This window comes from Pseudochaenichthys georgianus, chromosome 3 (assembly GCF_902827115.2).
Source record: "Pseudochaenichthys georgianus chromosome 3, fPseGeo1.2, whole genome shotgun sequence".
In the NCBI taxonomy this organism is placed as follows: Eukaryota; Metazoa; Chordata; class Actinopteri; order Perciformes; family Channichthyidae; genus Pseudochaenichthys; species Pseudochaenichthys georgianus.
This window is the reverse complement of record NC_047505.1, coordinates 14,587,428-14,607,346: the sequence shown is the minus strand read 5'-3', so window position 1 is coordinate 14,607,346 and position 19,919 is coordinate 14,587,428. Positions and strand designations below refer to the sequence as shown.

Sequence of the window (19,919 nt, the reverse complement as noted above, 5' to 3'; positions counted from 1 at the left end):
GAAGAAATACAAATGAGTTGTTGAAAAAAAATCACATTTTATTCAAAGATAACATTGTGCAACATGCAATCTCAGCACATAGTTACTATGCTTCAGATCTCTCTAAGTGCGATGCATTGTTTGCCAAAACCCAGTTGTAACTGCTGCTTCCTGTGCCTCATTGAAAATCCTTAGCCTTCCACCTCTTTGTTTCTCAGTCCTTCAGATAAACAACAAAGACATAGTGGTCGGTCAGTGTTTGTGTTGTATAAAAGTAAGTTTACCACAGTACATTGTGCAGGATTTTTGTACAGTTATAGTATGCAACATGCCAACAATTCAATTACAGTAATGAAGTAAATACGTTTCACACAACAGATATAAGCACTGATATATCATGAGAGTATTCTTCTTTCTCCACGTCCTCTCCCTCCAGCTCTACCTCTACCTCTCATTCTTTCTCCTCTCACTCTCACCCCACCTCTTCCTCCTCCTCTCACTCTCAGCCCAGCCCTTCCTCTTCCTCTTGCTCTTGCTCTTGCTCTTGCTTCCATGTTGACTTCCATTTTTGCTGTAAGAAAGTACTCACCTGTGGTCTTTTATAGTGCTAACATCCTGATTGCTGAGCCAACCATTATGCTATCAGGTGTTTGGTCAGGTGGAACGTGTTTCTTGATCATTGGTCCATGTGTGAGGCATTTTGAATATCAGTGTTTTAAACCTGCTAACACGTGACTTTATGTCAGACTCCTGTGTCTTACGTGGAGAAACGTGTGCATTGGTTTGCAAAAAGTGCCATGTTGATTTGAAAATTGTGTGAAAATCTGAAAACGTGTTTAGAATTTTGGAGATTTGAGCCGATGTTTTGCTCTTTGAGTGTCAGTTAAAATAATTGTGCTTTATGTATAATTTTAGTGTGTTATCAATCGAGAAAAACTGTAATAACATGTTAAAGTATTGGTCTATTTTCAAGTCTGATACAATGCTGCCCTCTGCTGAAAGAGGGAAAAGCACCTAATTTATTATTTATTTAGCTTATTTATGGTTACCGAGAGTGTGATGGATTGGGGAAAAACATACCTTACACCCTAACCCTAACATTTTTGGAGATCAGCATTAAAAGTGCACGTGTGCCTACATTGAAAGATCTGATGCCTACAAATCATGATTAACAATAAACCAATACAACTGAGGTATAAACATATACAGTTGTGTACATATGTTGTATATACAGTATAAACATACTTTGGTTTGTCACTATTTTAAAAGCAGTGACTATAATAAATTGAATTAACTGGGTCATAACAGTGGATATACTTTTATTTTAGAAGTTTATTTTTAACTCTACAACTAGGCTAAATTCAAGTACTTAAAGTACTTAAATCAAATCAAATCTTTTTTTTTTTATTTGATTAGATTAAATTCAAGTACTTAAATACACAATACAGCTGTTCCATTCTATTTTAACTGACTGAATTTTTTATTTTCTCTTCCTCTGTCTCTCTGTCTTGCAGGTATTTTATTTTCCACATTAGTGTTCGGCCCGGCCTGTGGCTTCATCTTAGGTTCTGTCTGTACCAAAGTCTATGTCGATGCTGTCTTCATCGATACCAGTAAGTGGCCACTTTATGTATTTCTTCAAATAAATATTTTCATTTGTTAATTTCACTTACAATACTTATATTTCTTAAGATCCTAAGGAGGAAATTAAGAACACCACAGTATTGTAATGCAATTTCTTAAAATTGTATGACTAGGGCTGTCAATGTTGATGTCAATGTTGTTGTCAAAATGATGGCGCTGGCAATTCATTTACACCTTAAAATGAACGCAAAATAATCACGTTACCAAGTCTGATCCCAGCTTCATCAAGCAATTACAGCACAGAGAGATGAACCCTTATTGATCCCGAAGGGGAAATCCAGTTTTCCAGTCTGTTTGTTTTACACACACAGTACAGCACAAATGGTCCGGTCTGATTGGAACTTGAACCAGCAACCCTTCTGTTATGAAGCCACGTCTCTTCACACTGAGCTACCCATAATAAAGCAGCCGTTGCCACTGATAGTGCTCAGAATATGATAGAGGCAGCCACAATACATCCATACTTGTAGCACACACTATAGAGAGGGTGATCACAGCGGCTCTCTGTAACTGTGGCTTTGTCAAAGAGGTAGCTCAGTGTCGGAAAATGGTTGGATTTAAAGCGAAACATTTTGAAATCATGTTATAATGAAGTCAAAAAATCGAATATAAGCCAGTTTTTCATGCATTTCTTTATTACAACACCACACATGTATTTGTTTTATCCCTCCCAAAATACATTTTAAATGTATGACTTATCAAATATTTTAATGTCATTGTGATTATTGAAAATTCGTTTTTTTAATCGATTGACACCTCTACCTGACATAACTCAACATCCCTCCATGGTGTAAATGTCCCTCCCTCTCCTGCAGGTAAGCTGGATATCACCCCGGACGACCCTCGCTGGATCGGGGCGTGGTGGGGCGGCTTCCTGCTCTGCAGTGCCTTACTCTTCCTGTCGGCCCTCTTCATGTTCGGCTTCCCCCAGTCGCTGGGCGAGCCGGACATGGACAGCGGTGGGGAGAGTGAGCAGGCCATGCTGCCTCCCTCCCTCAGCGAGTACCAGGGCTCCAAACCCGTCGGGGCCATCCACGGCTTCGACATTAACAGTGGCCTCACAGTGTGTGAGCATCTGAGACGTGAGGGGGAGAGACTGGGAAGGATATAACATCTGTTTACAGTCCATATATTTATATATCATTACAATGAGCAGTATTTAATTTCACTGTACAGATTTAATTTTAATTTTACATCCTGTGTCATGTTATTATATTTTAAATATTACCCCAGTGTGCGGAAAAAAACCACTCTCTCTCTCTCTCTCTCTCTCTCTCTCTCTCTCTCTCTCTCTCTCTCTTTCTACACACAGCGATCCACTGCCCATTTAACAGCCTCATCTTTGTCAGACTTTCTTATGTTCTTTCTCTAACACGTAATGAAGGTTATTAAGCGTTTTAGCTCCTATGTTGTTAATATTGACCACCATTTCCTTTATGAAGTGAAGCAGCCTCCCTTTCTGTTTATGAAGCAGGGTATAGAAAGTACATTATTTAAATGAAAATACTATTTATTTACTTTTACAAACAGTGAACAGCTGGGCAGCTGTAGCAGATGTGTTGCAGGACATGTGATGGACAGACTGTGTGGTTGGACTCTGTCTCACAGGCAGGTTGCAGTGTAACATCAGAGGAGACTGGGCCAATTGTACATTCTCAAACTGCACCACTTAGAACCAACTAAACAATGCAGAGATTATTTTTATATAATTGTATTCAATAACCGTAAAACAAAGCTAAACAGTATGAAGTGATTTGTAAATAGGAATACAGATTTTTCTCCCAGTGAAATTGGGATGGGACTTATTTTTACCCTCTCAAAGAACCGGAATCGAGAATCGAAAAGCATAACCGGAATCGTTAAAATCCAAAAGATATCATTCTGGACAAGTGAAAAATGTATTCGGACAAGTAAATTGCCAAACTCACTTGTCCATGGACAAGTACTCTCTCAAAACTTTTTCTTACAGTGTACCCGTTCCTGAATTTACTATTTTTCTTTTTATGTCTCAATTATATTTTATGTTGCACTTTTGAAGAATTCGGGGACTTTTCATTGCCAACTCATTTGTGTAGCAATTGTGTAAATTGCAAAATTGCAGTGGCAGACCGGGGTGGTGGTTCCCCTTTTTAAAAAGGGGGATCAGAGGGTGTGTGCCAATTACAGAGGCATCACACTGCTCAGCCTCCCCGGGAAAGTTTACTCTAAGGTACTCGAAAGGAGGGTCAGGCCGATTGTCGAACCTCAGATTGAGGAGGAACAATGCGGATTCCGTCCTGGTCGTGGAACGACGGATCAGCTTTTTACTCTCGCAAGGATCCTGGAGGGGGCCTGGGAGTACGCTTTCATTTCATTTCATTTCAAACCTTTATTTATACAGATAAATCCCATTGAGATCATTGATCTCTTTTTCAAGGGAGACCTGCTCAAGTAGTTCCACATGAAACATAAAAACATAAACAGAACAACAAAAGGACATCATACAGCATCATTTACATAATTATCCACATAAACAGGTACCAATAGCTTCCGATTGAGTAGCATCCAACCGAGCTTTAAAAACATTTAGTGGCACCAGATTGTTCAGTTTCCATTTAATTTGCAGACTATTCCAAGACAGAGGAGCTGCGCATCTAAAAGCTGTCTTCCCTAAGACAGTCCTAGCAGTTGGCACATTTAATAAAACCACAGCATTCGATCTCAGGCAGTAGCCACTTACAATTTTCCGTGAGATCAGGGAGCAGATATAAGATGGAAGTTTCCCTAACATGGCTTTGTATATAAAAATGTACCAGTGACTGAGCCTCCGTACAGTTAGTGAAAGCAAACCAGCCCTTGCATACAGGGTACAGTGATGGGTTAATGCTTTACAGTTTGTCACAAATCTTAGTGCACTGTAATACGCATCATCTAACTTGACCAGGCAATAGGCAGGTGCATTCATATTATACATCAAATCACCATAGTCCAGCACAGGTAAAAAGGTCACAGTGACTAGCCTTTTCCTGGCCTCAAGCGAGAAACAGGACTTGTTCCTGTAGAAGAAACCTAGCCTAACCCTCAGCTTTTTAAGCATGTTATTGACATGAAGTTTAAAAGTGAGACAATCATCAAGCCAGATACCAAGGTATGTGTAACAGGTAACCACTTCAAGTTGTATTCCTTGCGTAGTTACAATATCTAAAACAGGCTCTGGTGTCTTTTTAGCTTTAGAAAAGAGCATTACCTTGGTTTTCTCAACATTTAAAAGAAGCTTTAGTTCAGAGAGCTGAGTCTGAATAATGTTAAAAACAGCCTGTAATTTAACCACAATTCTACGTTGTCCGGGCCAGCCGGTTTCTTAGGATCTATCTTGGTTAAAGCTTCACGAACAACATCAACAGTAAAAGGGGTAAAACTAAAAGGGTTTTCCAACACACATTTTTCAGAGTCACATACTGTAGTGTTCACAGAAGCAGAGTTAGTGACAGAATCAAATAGAGAACCACAGGACACAAAATGCTCATTAAAGCAATTTAGCATAGTAGCCCTGTCCGATATAGTGCCAGATGCTGTGGTAATGCACGGAGGTAGCTCATTACGGATATCGGCGGTGGATAACGATTTAATGGCTTTCCAAAATTGTCCAGGATTATTCAGATTCTTTGTGGTTACTGACAGATAGTACTTTGATTTAGCACTTTTGATATGAGAAGTGAAGCTATTTCTTAGCTGCCTAAAACGCAGCCATTCTACCTCTGAGCCTGATTTCCTAGCCTTTGCCCAGGCCTTGTTTCTCTCATGCAGGAGACTGGACAGATTAGCAGAAAACCAAGGATTGTCTCGTCCCTTCACTCTAAATGTACGCAGGGGTGCATGTCTATCAATGATCTCCATAAAACCAAGATAAAAATAAGACCATGCGGTTTCTACATCAGCACACAGATCGATTTTACCCGAATCAAAACCAAACAGATCATGCACAAAACCCTGCTCCACAACATGTTTTTTGTCTCTCTTAATGATAATGCGAGGTTTAACCTTTTGGACCTTAGTGTCCCTAATTGTGGCTACAGCACAGTGATCACTCAGATAATTTGCAAATACTCCCACAGATGAATATTTATGGGGAACATTAGTTAAAATGAGATCAATTAGGGAGGATTTATTAGGGGACTTAATGTTAGGGCGAGTAGTACTGTCCACAATGTAACATTCAAAGAGATACAAAGGTTTTTAAAAACCTCTGACACTGCAGTTAACCAGTCCCAGTTAAAATCTCCAAGCAGCACTATTTCCTTGTAGTCTCGCTGCGATAAAAGATTTGCTAGCGAAGACAAGGAGTCCTTGCCAGCTGAGGGGGGTCTGTAACAGCCCACCACCATGACCTGTTGACCCTTTGCCACTTCTATATTTAAGGCTAAAAATTTGAATTGCTTACTGATAGATTTGGAAACTAATGTGGTTACACTGAACTTATTCTTAACATAAATGGCAACGCCACCACCTTTATTAGGCCGGTCGGTACGATACACATTAAAACCATTTAAGGCAATGTCAGAGGCCAAAATAGATTTGTTTAGCCATGTTTCTGATAAAACAATGACGTCAGCGTCAGTTGAGCTCGCCCAGATACGGACAAAATCTAGTTTACCTAACAGACTGCGCACATTCAAGTGGATGAAACCCAACCCAGACCTAGCTTTAAAATCAGCAGGAGTAGCGATCTGACTACTACTACTGGGCGGACCAGGGTTAGGTTGTACATTTCCTGACAGTAATAACAACAACAAAACAGGCATCTTTTCCTCTTAAACGACACAAATACATTGTCATCTAATTTAGAAACACCGGAAAAGTCTGCGAGAGTGTGATTAGAGCTTAAGAAGCAGTCCTGAAGAACCATCATCGCAGGAAAACAAAAAAGACAAACATATTTTGTCGAGCAGATTGTCTGTGACAAGGCAACCGGTAATTGTTTGAGCAACACATCCGAACCTTTGCAGGGGATGCCCACTGCGGGTGGCAGAATAGACCTGAATCCAGTAGACTCCTCAGAATGACTAGAGATCTTCTCATAGTCCAAAACAGTTAACAGGCACAGCAGAATCCCGATATGGGCCATTTTCCCAGACCAGCACACAGTATCCGCGATGTTCCTGGAGCAAAATCAGCACAGCAGCAAAGGACAGGCGAAAACAGCAGCGTGGAAGCGCTCCGGTCCCTCCGTGGTATCCCCGGGGTGAAAGCAGGCCTCTGCAACAGCAGAACCAGGACGGGTGGAAAGCAGGCCCCAGCGGTGGTAAAATCCTCCTCCGTACAGCAGCACACGCCCGGTGGAAGCAGGCCAAGCCTGAAGCGTGGATCCACTCCGTCTCTCCGCGACGACTCCGGGGTAAAAACCTCTCCAGTACAGCCGAATTCTACAGGTGGGAGCAGGCCTCCGTAGATCGCAGATCGCAGGCAGCAACAGGTGGAGCCGCTCCGTCTCTTCGCGACGAGCAGGCCTCCGTAAATCGCAGATCGCATGCAGCAACAGGTGGAGCCACTCCGTCTCTTCGCGACTTCTCCGGAGGAAAAACACCTCAGTACAGCCGTACTCGACAGGTGGGAGTAGGCCTCGGCAGATCGCAGACAACTAAAACTACTACTTGTATAAGCAGAGATGGCTCAAAGTTTGTAAGCAGGAGAGCTAAATGCTAACAGATGCCAGATGCTAACAGGTAGTGCGAGCCTGTAGAAATTGCGACTGCTTATCCGGTCTACATGTGTTTTGTAGACTTGGAGAAGGCGTATGACCGAGTTCCCAGGGAGTTACTGTGGGAGGTGCTGCGGGAGTATGGGGTGAGGGGGTTTCTACTCAGGGCCATCCAATCTCTGTACTCCCAAAGCGAGAGCTGTGTCCGGGTCCTCGGCAGTAAGTCGGACCCATTTCTGTTGAGGGTTGGCCTCCGCCAGGGCTGCGCTTTGTCACCAATCCTGTTTGTAATATACATGGATCGGATTTCGAGGCGTAGTCGTGGGGAAGGGGGTCTGCAGTTCGGTGGACTAAGGATTGCACCACTGCTTTTTGCAGATGATGTGGTTCTGATGGCTTCATCGGTCTGCGACCTTCAGCACTCACTGGATCGGTTCGCAACCGAGTGTGAAGTGGCTGGGATGAGGATCAGCACCTCCAAATCTGAGGCCATGGTTCTCAGCGGGAAACCGATGGACTGTGTTTAGAGTTCTAGGTGAGGCCCCGATTAATTTATTCCGGTAAATTACTCTGACCTCACTAATTGACCCGACCGAAGTTATTGAGTCTATGTAAGTTTACTGCTTGGCTCAGATCCACCAAACGTCAGCAAGATCTCACCTCTATTAACTCCCCGAAGAACCAGGTTCAATTAACTGCTGTTTCTATTCAGACAACTCTTTTTAATCTGTTTAAGCGATCCCGAAGGATTTTGGTATCAGTAAATGGGGTGTGTTCCTACCTAAACATGTGTGTGGCAGGGTGCAATCTTACCTTTGAAGCAGGAGAGGAGAGCACAGATTTTCCCTTTTATTGTCCCAATCCAAAAGGTGAGATCAGTTTATTTGAAGAAAAAATAATAGGTCCAAACCAGTACAGAGTCTTTACCTTTTAACACATTATAATCATACAAAACATATCAAAATGGGGTTATATATTTTTTATCTAAAACCTTAATTCATATTCATTCAAAAGCCCAAATCATGTATTCCGAATCGTTCTAGCAACTTTCCAGCATAAAACCCAAATCATGTATTCCGAATCGTTATAGCAACTTTCCAGCATAAAACCCAAATCATGTATTCCGAATCGTTATAGCAACTTTCCAGCATAAAACCCAAATCATGTATTCCGAATCGTTATAGCAACTTTCCAGCATAAAATCATGTATTCCGGATCGTTCTATTAACTTTCCAGCATAAAACCCAAATCATGTATTCCGAATCGTTATAGCAACTTTCCAGCATAAAATCATGTATTCCAGATCGTTCTATTAACTTTCCAGCATAAAACCCAAATCATGTATTCAGAATCGTTATAGCAACTTTCCAGCATAAAATCATGTATTCCAGATCGTTCTATTAACTTTCCAGCATAAAACCCAAATCATGTATTCCGAATCGTTATAGCAACTTTCCAGCATAAAATCATGTATTCCAGATCGTTCTATTAACTTTCCAGCATAAAACCACCGAGAGCCGTCTAACCCAGCTCCGAAGGACAGAGTTTACCGGGAGAGAGTATACTAGGGGTTTCCCCCCCTCTCCCCCAACGAAATCCAAAAAAGCCAGTCTTTTTATGCTCAAAAAACCGGATAGAAAACCCACAAACACCTCCTCTATACCCAACCAACATATTCTATTGGCTCTGGCATAAGACACACCTTCCCAAGTTTGTGTAAAACAAAACATGACTGGACATATTCTATGACTATGACATAACCACCTTTTTGAGGCCTCCATGTGTTTCTGCTTAAGTCTGGAGCCCCCCTCCCTGCAGTGAGAGGAGAGGAAAGAACCTGCCTACTCTCTTATCAGAGAGCAGGGCATAAATCATAGGCCTTACACTCAACTTAACAAACCACTTTGTTTTGTTTATGCTGTAAATATAGAAAAACCTAAAATATGAAGCATTTTCATTGTGGGTTATACAAGAATATAATTGATTATATTTGATTATAACTAACTTTCGTTTTAAGTATTTACTTCATACTATGAAGCTCTCAACAACTGTCCACTCCAAGTAGGGAATGAGTCCTTACCCCAAGTGAAGGAGTTCAAGTATCTTGGGGTCTTGTTCTCGAGTGAGGGAACAATGGAGCGTGAGATGGGCCGGAGAATCGGAGCAGCGGGAGCGGTACTGCAGTCGCTTTAACGCACCGTTGTGACGAAAAGGGAGCTGAGCCAGAAGGCAAAGCTCTCTGTCTACCGGGCCATTTTCATTCCTACCCTCACCTATGGTCATGAAGGATGGGTCATGACCGAAAGAACGAGATTGCGGATACAAGCGGCCGAGATGGGTTTTCTCCGCAGGGTGGCTGGTCCCACTTAGGAATAAGGTGAGAAGTTCAGTCATCCGGGAGGGACTCGGAGTTGAGCCGCTCCTGCTTCGCATCGAAAGGAGCTAGTTGAGGTGGTTCGGGCACCTAGTTAGGATGCCACCTGGGCGCCTCCCTAGGGAGGTGTTCCAGGCACGTCTAGCTGGGAAGAGACCAAGGGGTAGACCTAGGACCAGGTGGAGGGATTATATCTCTTCGCTGGCCTGGGAGCGCCTTGGGATCCCCCAGTCAGAGCTGGTTGATGTCGCCAGGGAAAAGGAAGTTTGGGGCTCTCTGCTGGAACTGCTATCCCCGCGACCCGACCACGGATAAGCGGGAGAAGATGGATGGATGGATGGATGGATGGATGGCAACATTTTCCATCAGAAATACTTAATTTATTCTGGTGGCTAATTGGATTTCTTGGCAGTTGATCAATTTTCAAATAAAAGATAAATTAAAAAAATACTTATTTATAAACTTAAGAAGTAAGAATGTGCAATAAAATCCTACAATTAAATGAAACAAGATACATACAAAATTCAAAATGACTGTTTAATGACCACTTGCAGGATTTCGGTTGAAGTCAAATAGTCAAAAAATCAGCTCCTATCGGCTATTCTTATCCACTATTTCTTGACCTCTGTCTGAAACGTCAGTATAAGCGCATCTAGTTGTCGATCGGTTGAACCGTGAAAGGCCGAATGTTGTGTCACGGTAAATGTTGCGGCCACAAGGTATTGTGGGACAGCCTTTTCTCCTTTCCTTTCGTAAAGGAAGGTCCAGTGTTTCCTAAGCTAAAGGAGGTTATAAAGGAAGTTTCAAAGCTCCTTTCCTATCATCTGGAGAATTCGAACGGCACTTATCATGGCTGCCACTGAGGTACTTCTGGGTCATTTCACTCCGTTAGGAAGGTTCCTAAGCTAAACTGACAATTAGACCGCAACCACCATATTTGATGGCCACTGGCAGGAATTACTTCCTGTTCCAATAAACCTTTGAATCTTTAAAAAAATATTTGGTAAATGAATAATCTCAGAAATGATAACTCCCTTTTTTCATTTTCTCTTCACAATTCTACCAGTGATCCCGCGGGTGACCCGGCACCTTCTGTCCAACCCGGTGTTCAGCTGCATCACGCTGGCAGCCTGCATGGAGATCGCCGTGGTCGCTGGCTTTGCTGCCTTCCTGGGAAAATACCTGGAGCAGCAGTTCAACCTCACCACCTCCTCGGCCAATCAGCTGCTAGGTAGGCGGGGCATAACTTGTCATAAAGATGATGGAGAACATTATTTTCAAACTAAATGAAAAAATACATTTGTGAAAACAGAAACCTTCTCTCAGGCAAATTTTATTAAAATAATTGTTGGAAACGTACCCACGTCCCTCCCTCCCCAGGTATGACAGCCATCCCCTGTGCCTGTCTGGGGATCTTCCTCGGGGGGCTGCTGGTGAAGAAGCTGAACCTGTCGGCCCTGGGCGCTGTCCGCATGGCCATGATGGTCAACCTGGTGTCCACCGCCTGCTACGTTTCTTTCCTGTTCTTGGGCTGTGACACCGGACCTGTCGCTGGGGTTACTGTAGCCTACGGCAACGAGTAAGCAGGGGCAACCTACTTATGTATTTGTTTATAGAAACATATTCCTCCCAGGATATCCTTACTTGGACTTCAAACATGATGGATACTAAAACTATGCCCAAGAACAAAGTGGGGATGTAGCTATGTCTTCTAGCATTTCTGTTTACATGTAGGCCTATTAATTCAGAATTCAAGTCTTGTGTCAGGGACCAAACAACTTAAATTCTTGTTACAGTAAGCACTGCACTTGAAGCGCTGAAACCTTGAAGTTATTTTACGAATTTCACTGAAAGGAAATATTGGCTTGGCCTGGTTACTTTATGATGTGAATATTCAGAACATAATCTTTAAATACTAAAAGTGCAGATCTCAGCCAAAGTCATACATTTCAAGATGTTAAAGGTCCCTTATTGTAATGAATGCATTTTCCATGTCTTTCTTGATTTTTTTGCAGCTTTAGGTGATAGGTAAATATCAAAATGCTCAATCCCAATCAAGCAAACCAAATTGCAATCGGGTTGTAAAGCGCTCAGAGTGGTCGCTAAAACAGGAAAAGCGCTGTGTTGAATATAGTTTGTTTATCATTTGCCGTGACTGTTCAGAGTCAAAACGATGCAAAAGTGAATAACCAAACAAATCTGGATACAGAAAAGTTAGATTTTCATGAAAATCCTGTGGTTGTTTTTATTTGATGTAAACATTATTTTTATATATATATATATATTTTTATATATATATATATATATATATAACATTAGATTAGATTAGATATGTTTGTCCCCATTTCAATGAGGCAGTGCACATGAAATAAGTATGAAGTAAATTAGAGAATAAACATAAATAAACAGTAAATATATCAACAGTAGAAAAAAACATAAACAGTAAGTGGATACTTAACAGTCACTCTGTCGAATACACCATATAAATGTACAGACCAACTACAAAGTGTAACAATAAAATGTAAAAAAAGAAACATATATATGCTCTCTAACATGACCTTTGACCCTCTGTAGGACGCTGCGGTCCTGGCAGCGACCTGAGTCAGCGTGCATCAACAACTGTAACTGCTACACCGCGTCAGTGAGTCCCGTCTGTGGCTCCAACGGAGTCACCTACCTCTCCGCCTGCTTCGCCGGCTGCACCAAACCAGTGAGTGAGGGACTAAAATTAGCTCTGTCACCAGCACCTTATACACTGGACATCTCAAGCTTTAAGACAGGAAGCATACACACAGCGCAGCAGATCTCCATAACAACACTTTGATCTCTTCTCTCGTCCTCGTGTCAGAACCTGACCAGCTGCACGTGTATATCCAGCTCCAGTGAGGAGGCGGTGGCTCTGCCGGGGAAGTGTCCCAGTCCGGGCTGTCAGCAGGCCTTCCTCACCTTCCTGTGTGTGATCTGTGTGTGCAGCATGATCGGAGCCATGGCCCAGACCCCCTCTGTCATCATCCTCATCAGGTGAGGAGACCTGTTGCTGTTCATAGAGCTCCCACCAGAGGGAGCTGGTGACATGTGTGTCTGCTCCAAGGGACTATGAGGAAGTCACTTTGGCACAGGCAATGGTAGAAAGTACCAAAGTACATTTACTCAAGTATAGTATGTAAGTACTATTTTTCCATACTTGTACTTTTATCTTAGGATGCTTTATATTTCTACTCATTCAACATTTTCTGAGGCAACATTAATACGTTTTACTCGACTACATTTATTTAACTCTCATAGTAATTAGATAAGTTTTGCAAATAAAAACACATGGTATGCGTATATGGTATGATGCACTACTATTCTGCTAATTCACCCAGCATTTCAAAAATAATTAAGTCCAACATTAAAATTCTAAGATATAATTGTTGGTGATGAAAGCTGAATAATAATGTTCCATAATACTGTTAAAAGAGCCATTCTGCATGAAGAGTACTTTCACTTTGATGCAATTTGCCTATAATACTTTTGTACTTCTACTTAAGTTCCATTTTTAATTTAGACATTATTTAAGATGATAGTATTTCTTTTTTTACTTCAGAAATAATCCTAGTACTTCTCCCAGCTCTGGTACAGGAAGTAGTGGAAAGTAAATAAATACATTTACTAAAGTAATGTATTTGAGTAGGATTTTGATTTACTATACTGAAATATGTATTGTATACTGTATTTAGTACTATTTTCTAATTCTTAGAATTATTACTTTTAACTCCAATAAAACATTTTTATAACTGTAGGTATTACTTTCATATAGATTAATACGGAGCCCCCTAGGGGACATGGAGAAGAAAAAAATAATAAACTGAAAAAATAATACAGTTTTTCTCGATTGCTAACACACATTTTTTTTTTAATTTCTCAGTTTCTCAGAACACTAAACACAATTCACAAAACCACACACCCAAAGTGCAAAACACCTAATTTCTCCTGCTAAATGAAGAACTGCACTCAAAACTACATAAACGCTTTCCAAATGCAAACTTTAGCACCAAATATAACACACTTCATTCATAATACTAGATGGTTTGACCACCCAACTACACACTGCTGAGCATACTCTAACGCACTTTAATCTTTTATGGGCTATGCTCTGTACATAGAGGTTTCTGCAGAGAAAGATTGCTTGAGTTTACAGAAATACAGTAAGTGAAGAAATACAAATGAGTTGTAACATTGTGCAACATGCATCTCAGCACATAGTTACTATGCTTCAGATCTCTCTAAGTGCGATGGCATTGTTTGCCAAAACCCAGTTTGTGCTGCTTCCTGTGCCTCGTTGGAAATCCTTAGCCTTCCACCTCTTTGTTTCTCAGTCCTTCAGATAAACAACAAAGACATAGTGGTCGGTCAGTGTTTGTGTTGTATAAAAGTAAGTTTACCACAGTACATTGTGCAGGATGTGTGTACAGTTATAGCATGCAACATGCCAACAATTCAATTACAGTAATGAAGTAAATATGATTCACACAACAGATATAAGCACTGATATATCATGAGAGTATTCTTCTTTGTCCACGTCCTCTCCCTCCAGCTCTACCTCTACCTCTCATTCTTCCTCCTCTCACTCTCACCCCACCTCTTCCTCCTCCTCTCACTCTCAGTCCAGCTCTTCCTCTTCCTCTTGCTCTTGCTTCCATGTTGACTTCCATTGTTGCTGTAAGAAAGTACTCACCTGTGGTCTTTTTATAGTGCTAACATCCTGATTGATGAGCCAACCATTATGCTACCAGGTGTTTGGTCAGGTGGAACGTGTTTCTTGATCATTGGTCCATGTGTGAGGCATTTTGAATATCAGTGTTTTAAACCTAACACGTGACTTCATGTCAGACTCCTGTGTCTTACGTGGAGAAACGTGTGCAGTGGTTTGCAAAAAGTGCCATGTTGATTTGCAAATTGTTTGAAAATCTGAAAACGTGTTTAGAGTTTTGGAGATTTGAGCCGATGTTTTGCTCTTTGAGTGTCAGTTAAAATAATTGTGCTTTATGTATAATTTTAGTGTGTTAGAAATCGAGAAAAACTGTAAAGTATTGCGAGATCTCGCAAAACCTTTGCGAGATCTCGTAAAACCTTGTTGCAGTTTGTTGACGGTCCCTAAGCACTCCTCTCCCTCCTCAAGCTGCAGATTGTCACCAATTATTGAAGTTTAGCTCTGATGACGGCGCGTATCGAACTGTTCTGATAAAAACGACTCTGTAGCTTGTTGTCTACCTTGCTATGATTGTAAAGTCACGTTGTTTGTATTTTTACAACATTATGTTCATGAGTTATTGATCCGCGAAATTCGAATCTGTCAATAACTCAGCTCAGAGTATGCTTTGCGACGTGCATGTCTCCTCGCTCTGAGTGTTCTCTTGAAGTGTCTTTCACTTATGTGAAAACTGTGCCTATTGCCAAGCACTGATGTTATATCTTTATATTTAAGGCCAAGTTCAAAGTAAAATCGATGAACCGCTCCATTGTTGTGGTTTCTGTGTTGTCGAACCAGAGGTCGCGTTAACCGAATATTTTCCGTCTATGACGGATTTCTTTTAACAATGACGGACAAATCTGAAAGCAGTCCGTCATTTTGACTGATTAGAACAAACTCGGAACAGCGCCAAAGTTTCCCCGCAGCGAGGCTCCGGTGTTATGCCGTGTTATGCATGCCCTCCAAAAAGGAAATTACACCGTTTCCAAACCTAACTGTGCCGTACAAATCATTGAAATGTCTGTCAGTTTTGGCTTTACGCTGTGCACGCTCCCGCGAGGTGCAGCAGCCATGCATAACACGGCGCATGTGAACTGTCCCCCCCCCCCCCAGTTGACAGTTCACGAGCATGCTTCCCCCCCCCCCCCCGTCAGAGTTGTGTAAAGGCCGATGGGTAATTCTGGATTTTGACAGAAGTTTTACGATCATGTCCGTCAAAATTACGGGCAGCGAAAAAGTCTAGCGCAACCTCTGTGTCGAACTGACCAGGAAGTACATTGAGCTAAATTAAAAGTATTGCGAGATCTCGCAAATGTTTTGTGATATGTCGCAAAACATATATATTTTTTTCAAATAATTGTTTTCTTCTTCTCCATGTCCCCTAGGGGGCTCCGTAGATTAAGACTCTTGATAAAAAAAATATATATAATTCACTGATAAGAAGTATTTATATAAATTATTTGTTAAGATTCACAGCCGTTTATAAATCACGTTAAATTAGCCCAATTTTTTGATGAGCACGTTATTGAAGGAATCGTGTTGTATTTTAGTAATAGTGTATGATGGTGATTATAAAATGGGCGGTACCACTTTACAATAAGACTACCCTTATAAAGGATTCATAAAGGGTTTATAATTAGGTTATGAATTAGGTTGTAAACACTTTATTAATCATTAAGAACCATTTATAAACCAGTTCTAATATTGTTTTCATACGTCAACACAGGCTCACTATTTGGCAAGATGACTAAGCCTTATATTGGCAACCTAGCTTACTTCGTCTTCTTCATCAGCCAACATCCTTGGTATCTGTTGTTCACTGAGTTGATTCCCCCCTTCCATCCTGATGTTTCTTGGCATCTCTTTATGACCATTTATTTATGAGTTACTAACATTTATAACTGCCAAAAGGGAGCCTTGTAAAGTGTAAAACACATTCCCATTTATTAATGAGTTGCAACCATTTAAAATTTGTTTAAGTTATATTAAGCCTTAAAGTTAGGCATAAATTAGGACGTGGTCACATTGAGTGACAGCTCTGTCCAGTGACTGCTGTTGTTAGCTTCCTGTCTTTCTGCTAGCAGCTCCATGATGCTACAGAGACTCTGCCTGCTCAGCTCATCCGGGAAACATAACTTGAGCTTGGCCGTGTTTGTTGTGCTCATGTGCTGGTAACTTGTGGACCATTCTTCATGCTTCAGCGTTCGTACGGTCATTGAAAACCTGGAAAAGTCATGGAAATTTAAAATGCAAATTCCAGGCCCTGGAAAAGTGATGGAAAACAATATTTTTCCCAAGGTTTTGGAAAAGTCAGGGAAATGTAACTAAAGTTGCCATCCATCCATCCATCTTCACCCGCTTATCCGTGGTCGGGTCGCGGGGGTAGCAGTTCCAGCAGAGAGCCCCAAACTTTATTTTCCCTGGTCACATCAACCAGCTCTGACTGGGGGATCCCAAGGCGCTACCAGGCCAGCGAAGAGATATAATCCCTCCACCTGGTCCTAGGTCTACCCCTTGGTCTCTTCCCAGCTAGACGTGCCTGGAACACCTCCCTAAGGGAGACACCAGCCACCCTGCGGAGAAAACCCATCTCGGCCGCTTGTATCCGCAATCTCGTTCTTTCAGTCATGACCCATCCTTCATGACCATAGGTGAGGGTAGGAATGAAAATGGCCCGGAAGACAGAGAGCTTTGCCTTCTGGCTCAGCTCCCTTTTTGTCACAACGGTGCGGTAAAGCGATTGCAGTACCGCTCCCGCTGCTACGATTCTCCGGCCCATCTCACGCTCCATTGTTCCCTCACTCGAGAACAAGACCCCGAGATACTTGAACTCCTTCACTTGGGGTAAGGACTCATTCCCTACTTGGAGTGGAAAGTCCATCGGTTTCCTGCTGAGAACCATGGCCTCAGATTTGGAGGTGTTGATCCTCATCCCAGCCGTCTCACACTCGGTTGCGAACCGATCCAGTGAGTGCTGAAGGTCGCAGACCGATGAAGCCATTAAAACCACATCATCTGCAAAAAGCAGTGGTGCAATTCTTAGTCCACCAAACTGCAGACCCCCTCCCCCACGACTACACCTCGAAATCCGATCCATGTATATTACAAACAGGATTGGTGACAAAGCGCAGCCCTGGCAGAGGCCAACCCTCACCAGAAATGGGTCCGACTTACTGCCGAGGACCCGGACACAGCTCTCGCTTTGGGAGTACAGAGATTGGATGGCCCTGAGTAGAAACCCCCTCACCCCATACTCCCGCAGCACCTCCCACAGTAACTTCCTGGGAACTCGGTCATACGCCTTCTCCAAGTCTACAAAACACATGTAGACCGGATAAGCGTACTCCCAGGCCCCCTCCAGGATCCTTGCGAGAGTAAAAAGCTGATCCGTCGTTCCACAACCAGGACGGAATCCGCATTGTTCCTCCTTAATCTGAGGTTCGACAATCGGCCTGACCCTCCTTTCGAGTACCTTAGAGTACACTTTCCCGGGGAGGCTGAGTAGTGTGATGCCTCTGTAATTGGCACACACCCTCTGTTCCCCCTTTTTGAAAAGGGGAACCACCACCCAGGTCTGCTACTCCTTCGGTACTGTTTCCGACTTCCACGCAACGTTGACGAGACGTGTCAACCATGACAGTCCCTCAACACCCAGAGCCTTCAGCATTTCCAGGCGGATCTCATCCACCCCCGGGGCTTTGCCACTGTGGAGTTGTTTGACGACCTCAGTGACCTCCCCCCGGGAGATTAGTGTTGATCCCCCGTCATACTCCAGCTCTGCCTCTAACATAGAGGGCGGAGTTGTCGGGTTCAGGAGTTCCTCAAAGTGTTCCTTCCAACGCCCTAAAACTCCATCAGTTGAGGTCAACAACGTCCCATCCTTACTGTACACAGCTTGGATGGTTCCCTGCTTTCCCCTCCTGAGGTGTCGGACAGTTTTCCAGAACAACTTTGGTGCCGCCCGAAAGTCCTTTTCCATGTCTTCTCCGAACTTCTCCCACACCCGCTGCTTTGCCTTGGCCACGGCTGAGGCTGCTGCCCTTCGGGCCTGTCGGTACCTTGCCACTACCTTGATATCCTGGGAGTCCCCCGGGATATCAAATCCCTGAAGGCCTCCTTCTTCAGTCGGACGGCTTCCCTGACCACCGGTGTCCACCAGGAGGTTCGAGGGTTACTGCCCCTTGAGGCACCTAAGACCTTGAGACCACAGCTCCCCGTCGCGGCTTCGGCAATAGAGGCTTTGAACACCGACCACTCTGGTTCAATGTCCCCAACCTCCACAGGAATGCCCGAAAAGCTCCGCCGGAAGTGTGAGTTGAAGGCCTCCTGAACTTGGGCCTCCTCCAGACGTTCCCAGTTCACCCGAACTACACGTTTGGGCTTACCAGGTCTATCCAGAGGCTTCCCCCGCCACTCGACCCAACTCACCACCAGATGGTGATCAGTTGACAACTCCGCCCCTCTCTTTACCCGAGTGTCCAAAACATAGGTCCTCAGGTCCGATGATACGATAACGAAATCGATCATGGACCTTCTGCCTAGGGTGCTCTGGTACCACGTACACTTATGAACATCCTTATGTTCGAACATGGTGTTTGTTATGGCCAATCCATGACTAGCACAGAAGTCCAGTAACAAACCACCACTCCGGTTCAGATCAGGGGGGCCGTTCCTCCCAATCACGCCCCTCCAAGTGTCTCCATCATTGCCCACATGTGCGTTGAAGTCTCCCAGCAAGATTAAAGAGTCCCTTTCAGGAGCCCCATACAGGACTCTTTCCAGGGTCTCCAAGAAGGCCGTATACTCCGAACTGCTGTTTGGTGCATAAGCAGACACAACAGTCAGAATTTTCCCCCCCATAACCCGCAGGCGTAGGGAGGCGACCCTCTCGTCCACTGGGGTAAACTCCAACAACGAAGCACCCAACCGGAGACTTGTGAGTATCCCCACACCCGCCCGGCGCCTCACACAACTAAAGTTGCGTCAAATATAATTTACATTTTATCTAATCGCCGAAATAATCTGAGGTCGCGAGCTGTTATGTGCCATCATGACGCGCATGGTGTTATTTTTTAATATATGAAGCGCGAGCTGTGTGCTCGAGTCTTCCTGCCTGTCGGCTGAACTCTGCTGCTCCGGGATGAGGGTCAGCTACATTAGCTACGGTGCATTCGTTAACTGTGCGGAGTCACTGTGGCACAGACTGCACCGCTGGTGAACAGCTGTTAGAACGGGCCGTTCAGGTGTTCAGAGCAGAGCGGCAGAGCGTGATGTGAACTGAAATGTTTTTCTGTCGCAATATAATTTAAGGAATCGTTGAGCTAGCTAGCTAGCTAGCTAGCTAGCATACATTGTTACTATCTGCTAACGTTAGCTTTAGCCTTCGTTTTCTAATAGTTTTTTTCATAGGCTATAAACGGAGGTGGTATAAGTAGGTCTATAGATATTGTGCTAGAGTAAAAGTAGAAATACTCAGATCGTGTACTTTTGTAGAAGTACTCAGATGTTGGCTT

General features: G+C 43.1%; 1 protein-coding gene and 1 long non-coding RNA gene across 3 annotated transcripts in view; one reads left to right on the top strand and one right to left on the bottom strand.

Moving 5' to 3' along the window:
- LOC139433042 (uncharacterized) overlaps positions 1-19,919 on the bottom strand; it is a 196,498-nt gene that overhangs the window by 106,756 nt on the left and 69,823 nt on the right. The window lies entirely within an intron of this gene.
- The window catches only part of LOC117462895 (solute carrier organic anion transporter family member 3A1-like), a 129,991-nt gene that overhangs the window by 89,773 nt on the left and 20,299 nt on the right, over positions 1-19,919 (top strand). For both annotated transcript variants that reach the window (XM_071206203.1, XM_034105264.1), the window contains exons 3-8: positions 1,494-1,592; positions 2,439-2,705; positions 10,741-10,905; positions 11,055-11,253; positions 12,249-12,384; positions 12,523-12,695. In XM_071206203.1, coding sequence (XP_071062304.1) covers positions 1,494-1,592; positions 2,439-2,705; positions 10,741-10,905; positions 11,055-11,253; positions 12,249-12,384; positions 12,523-12,695 — 1,039 coding nt within the window. The remainder of the gene's footprint in view (positions 1-1,493; positions 1,593-2,438; positions 2,706-10,740; positions 10,906-11,054; positions 11,254-12,248; positions 12,385-12,522; positions 12,696-19,919) is intronic.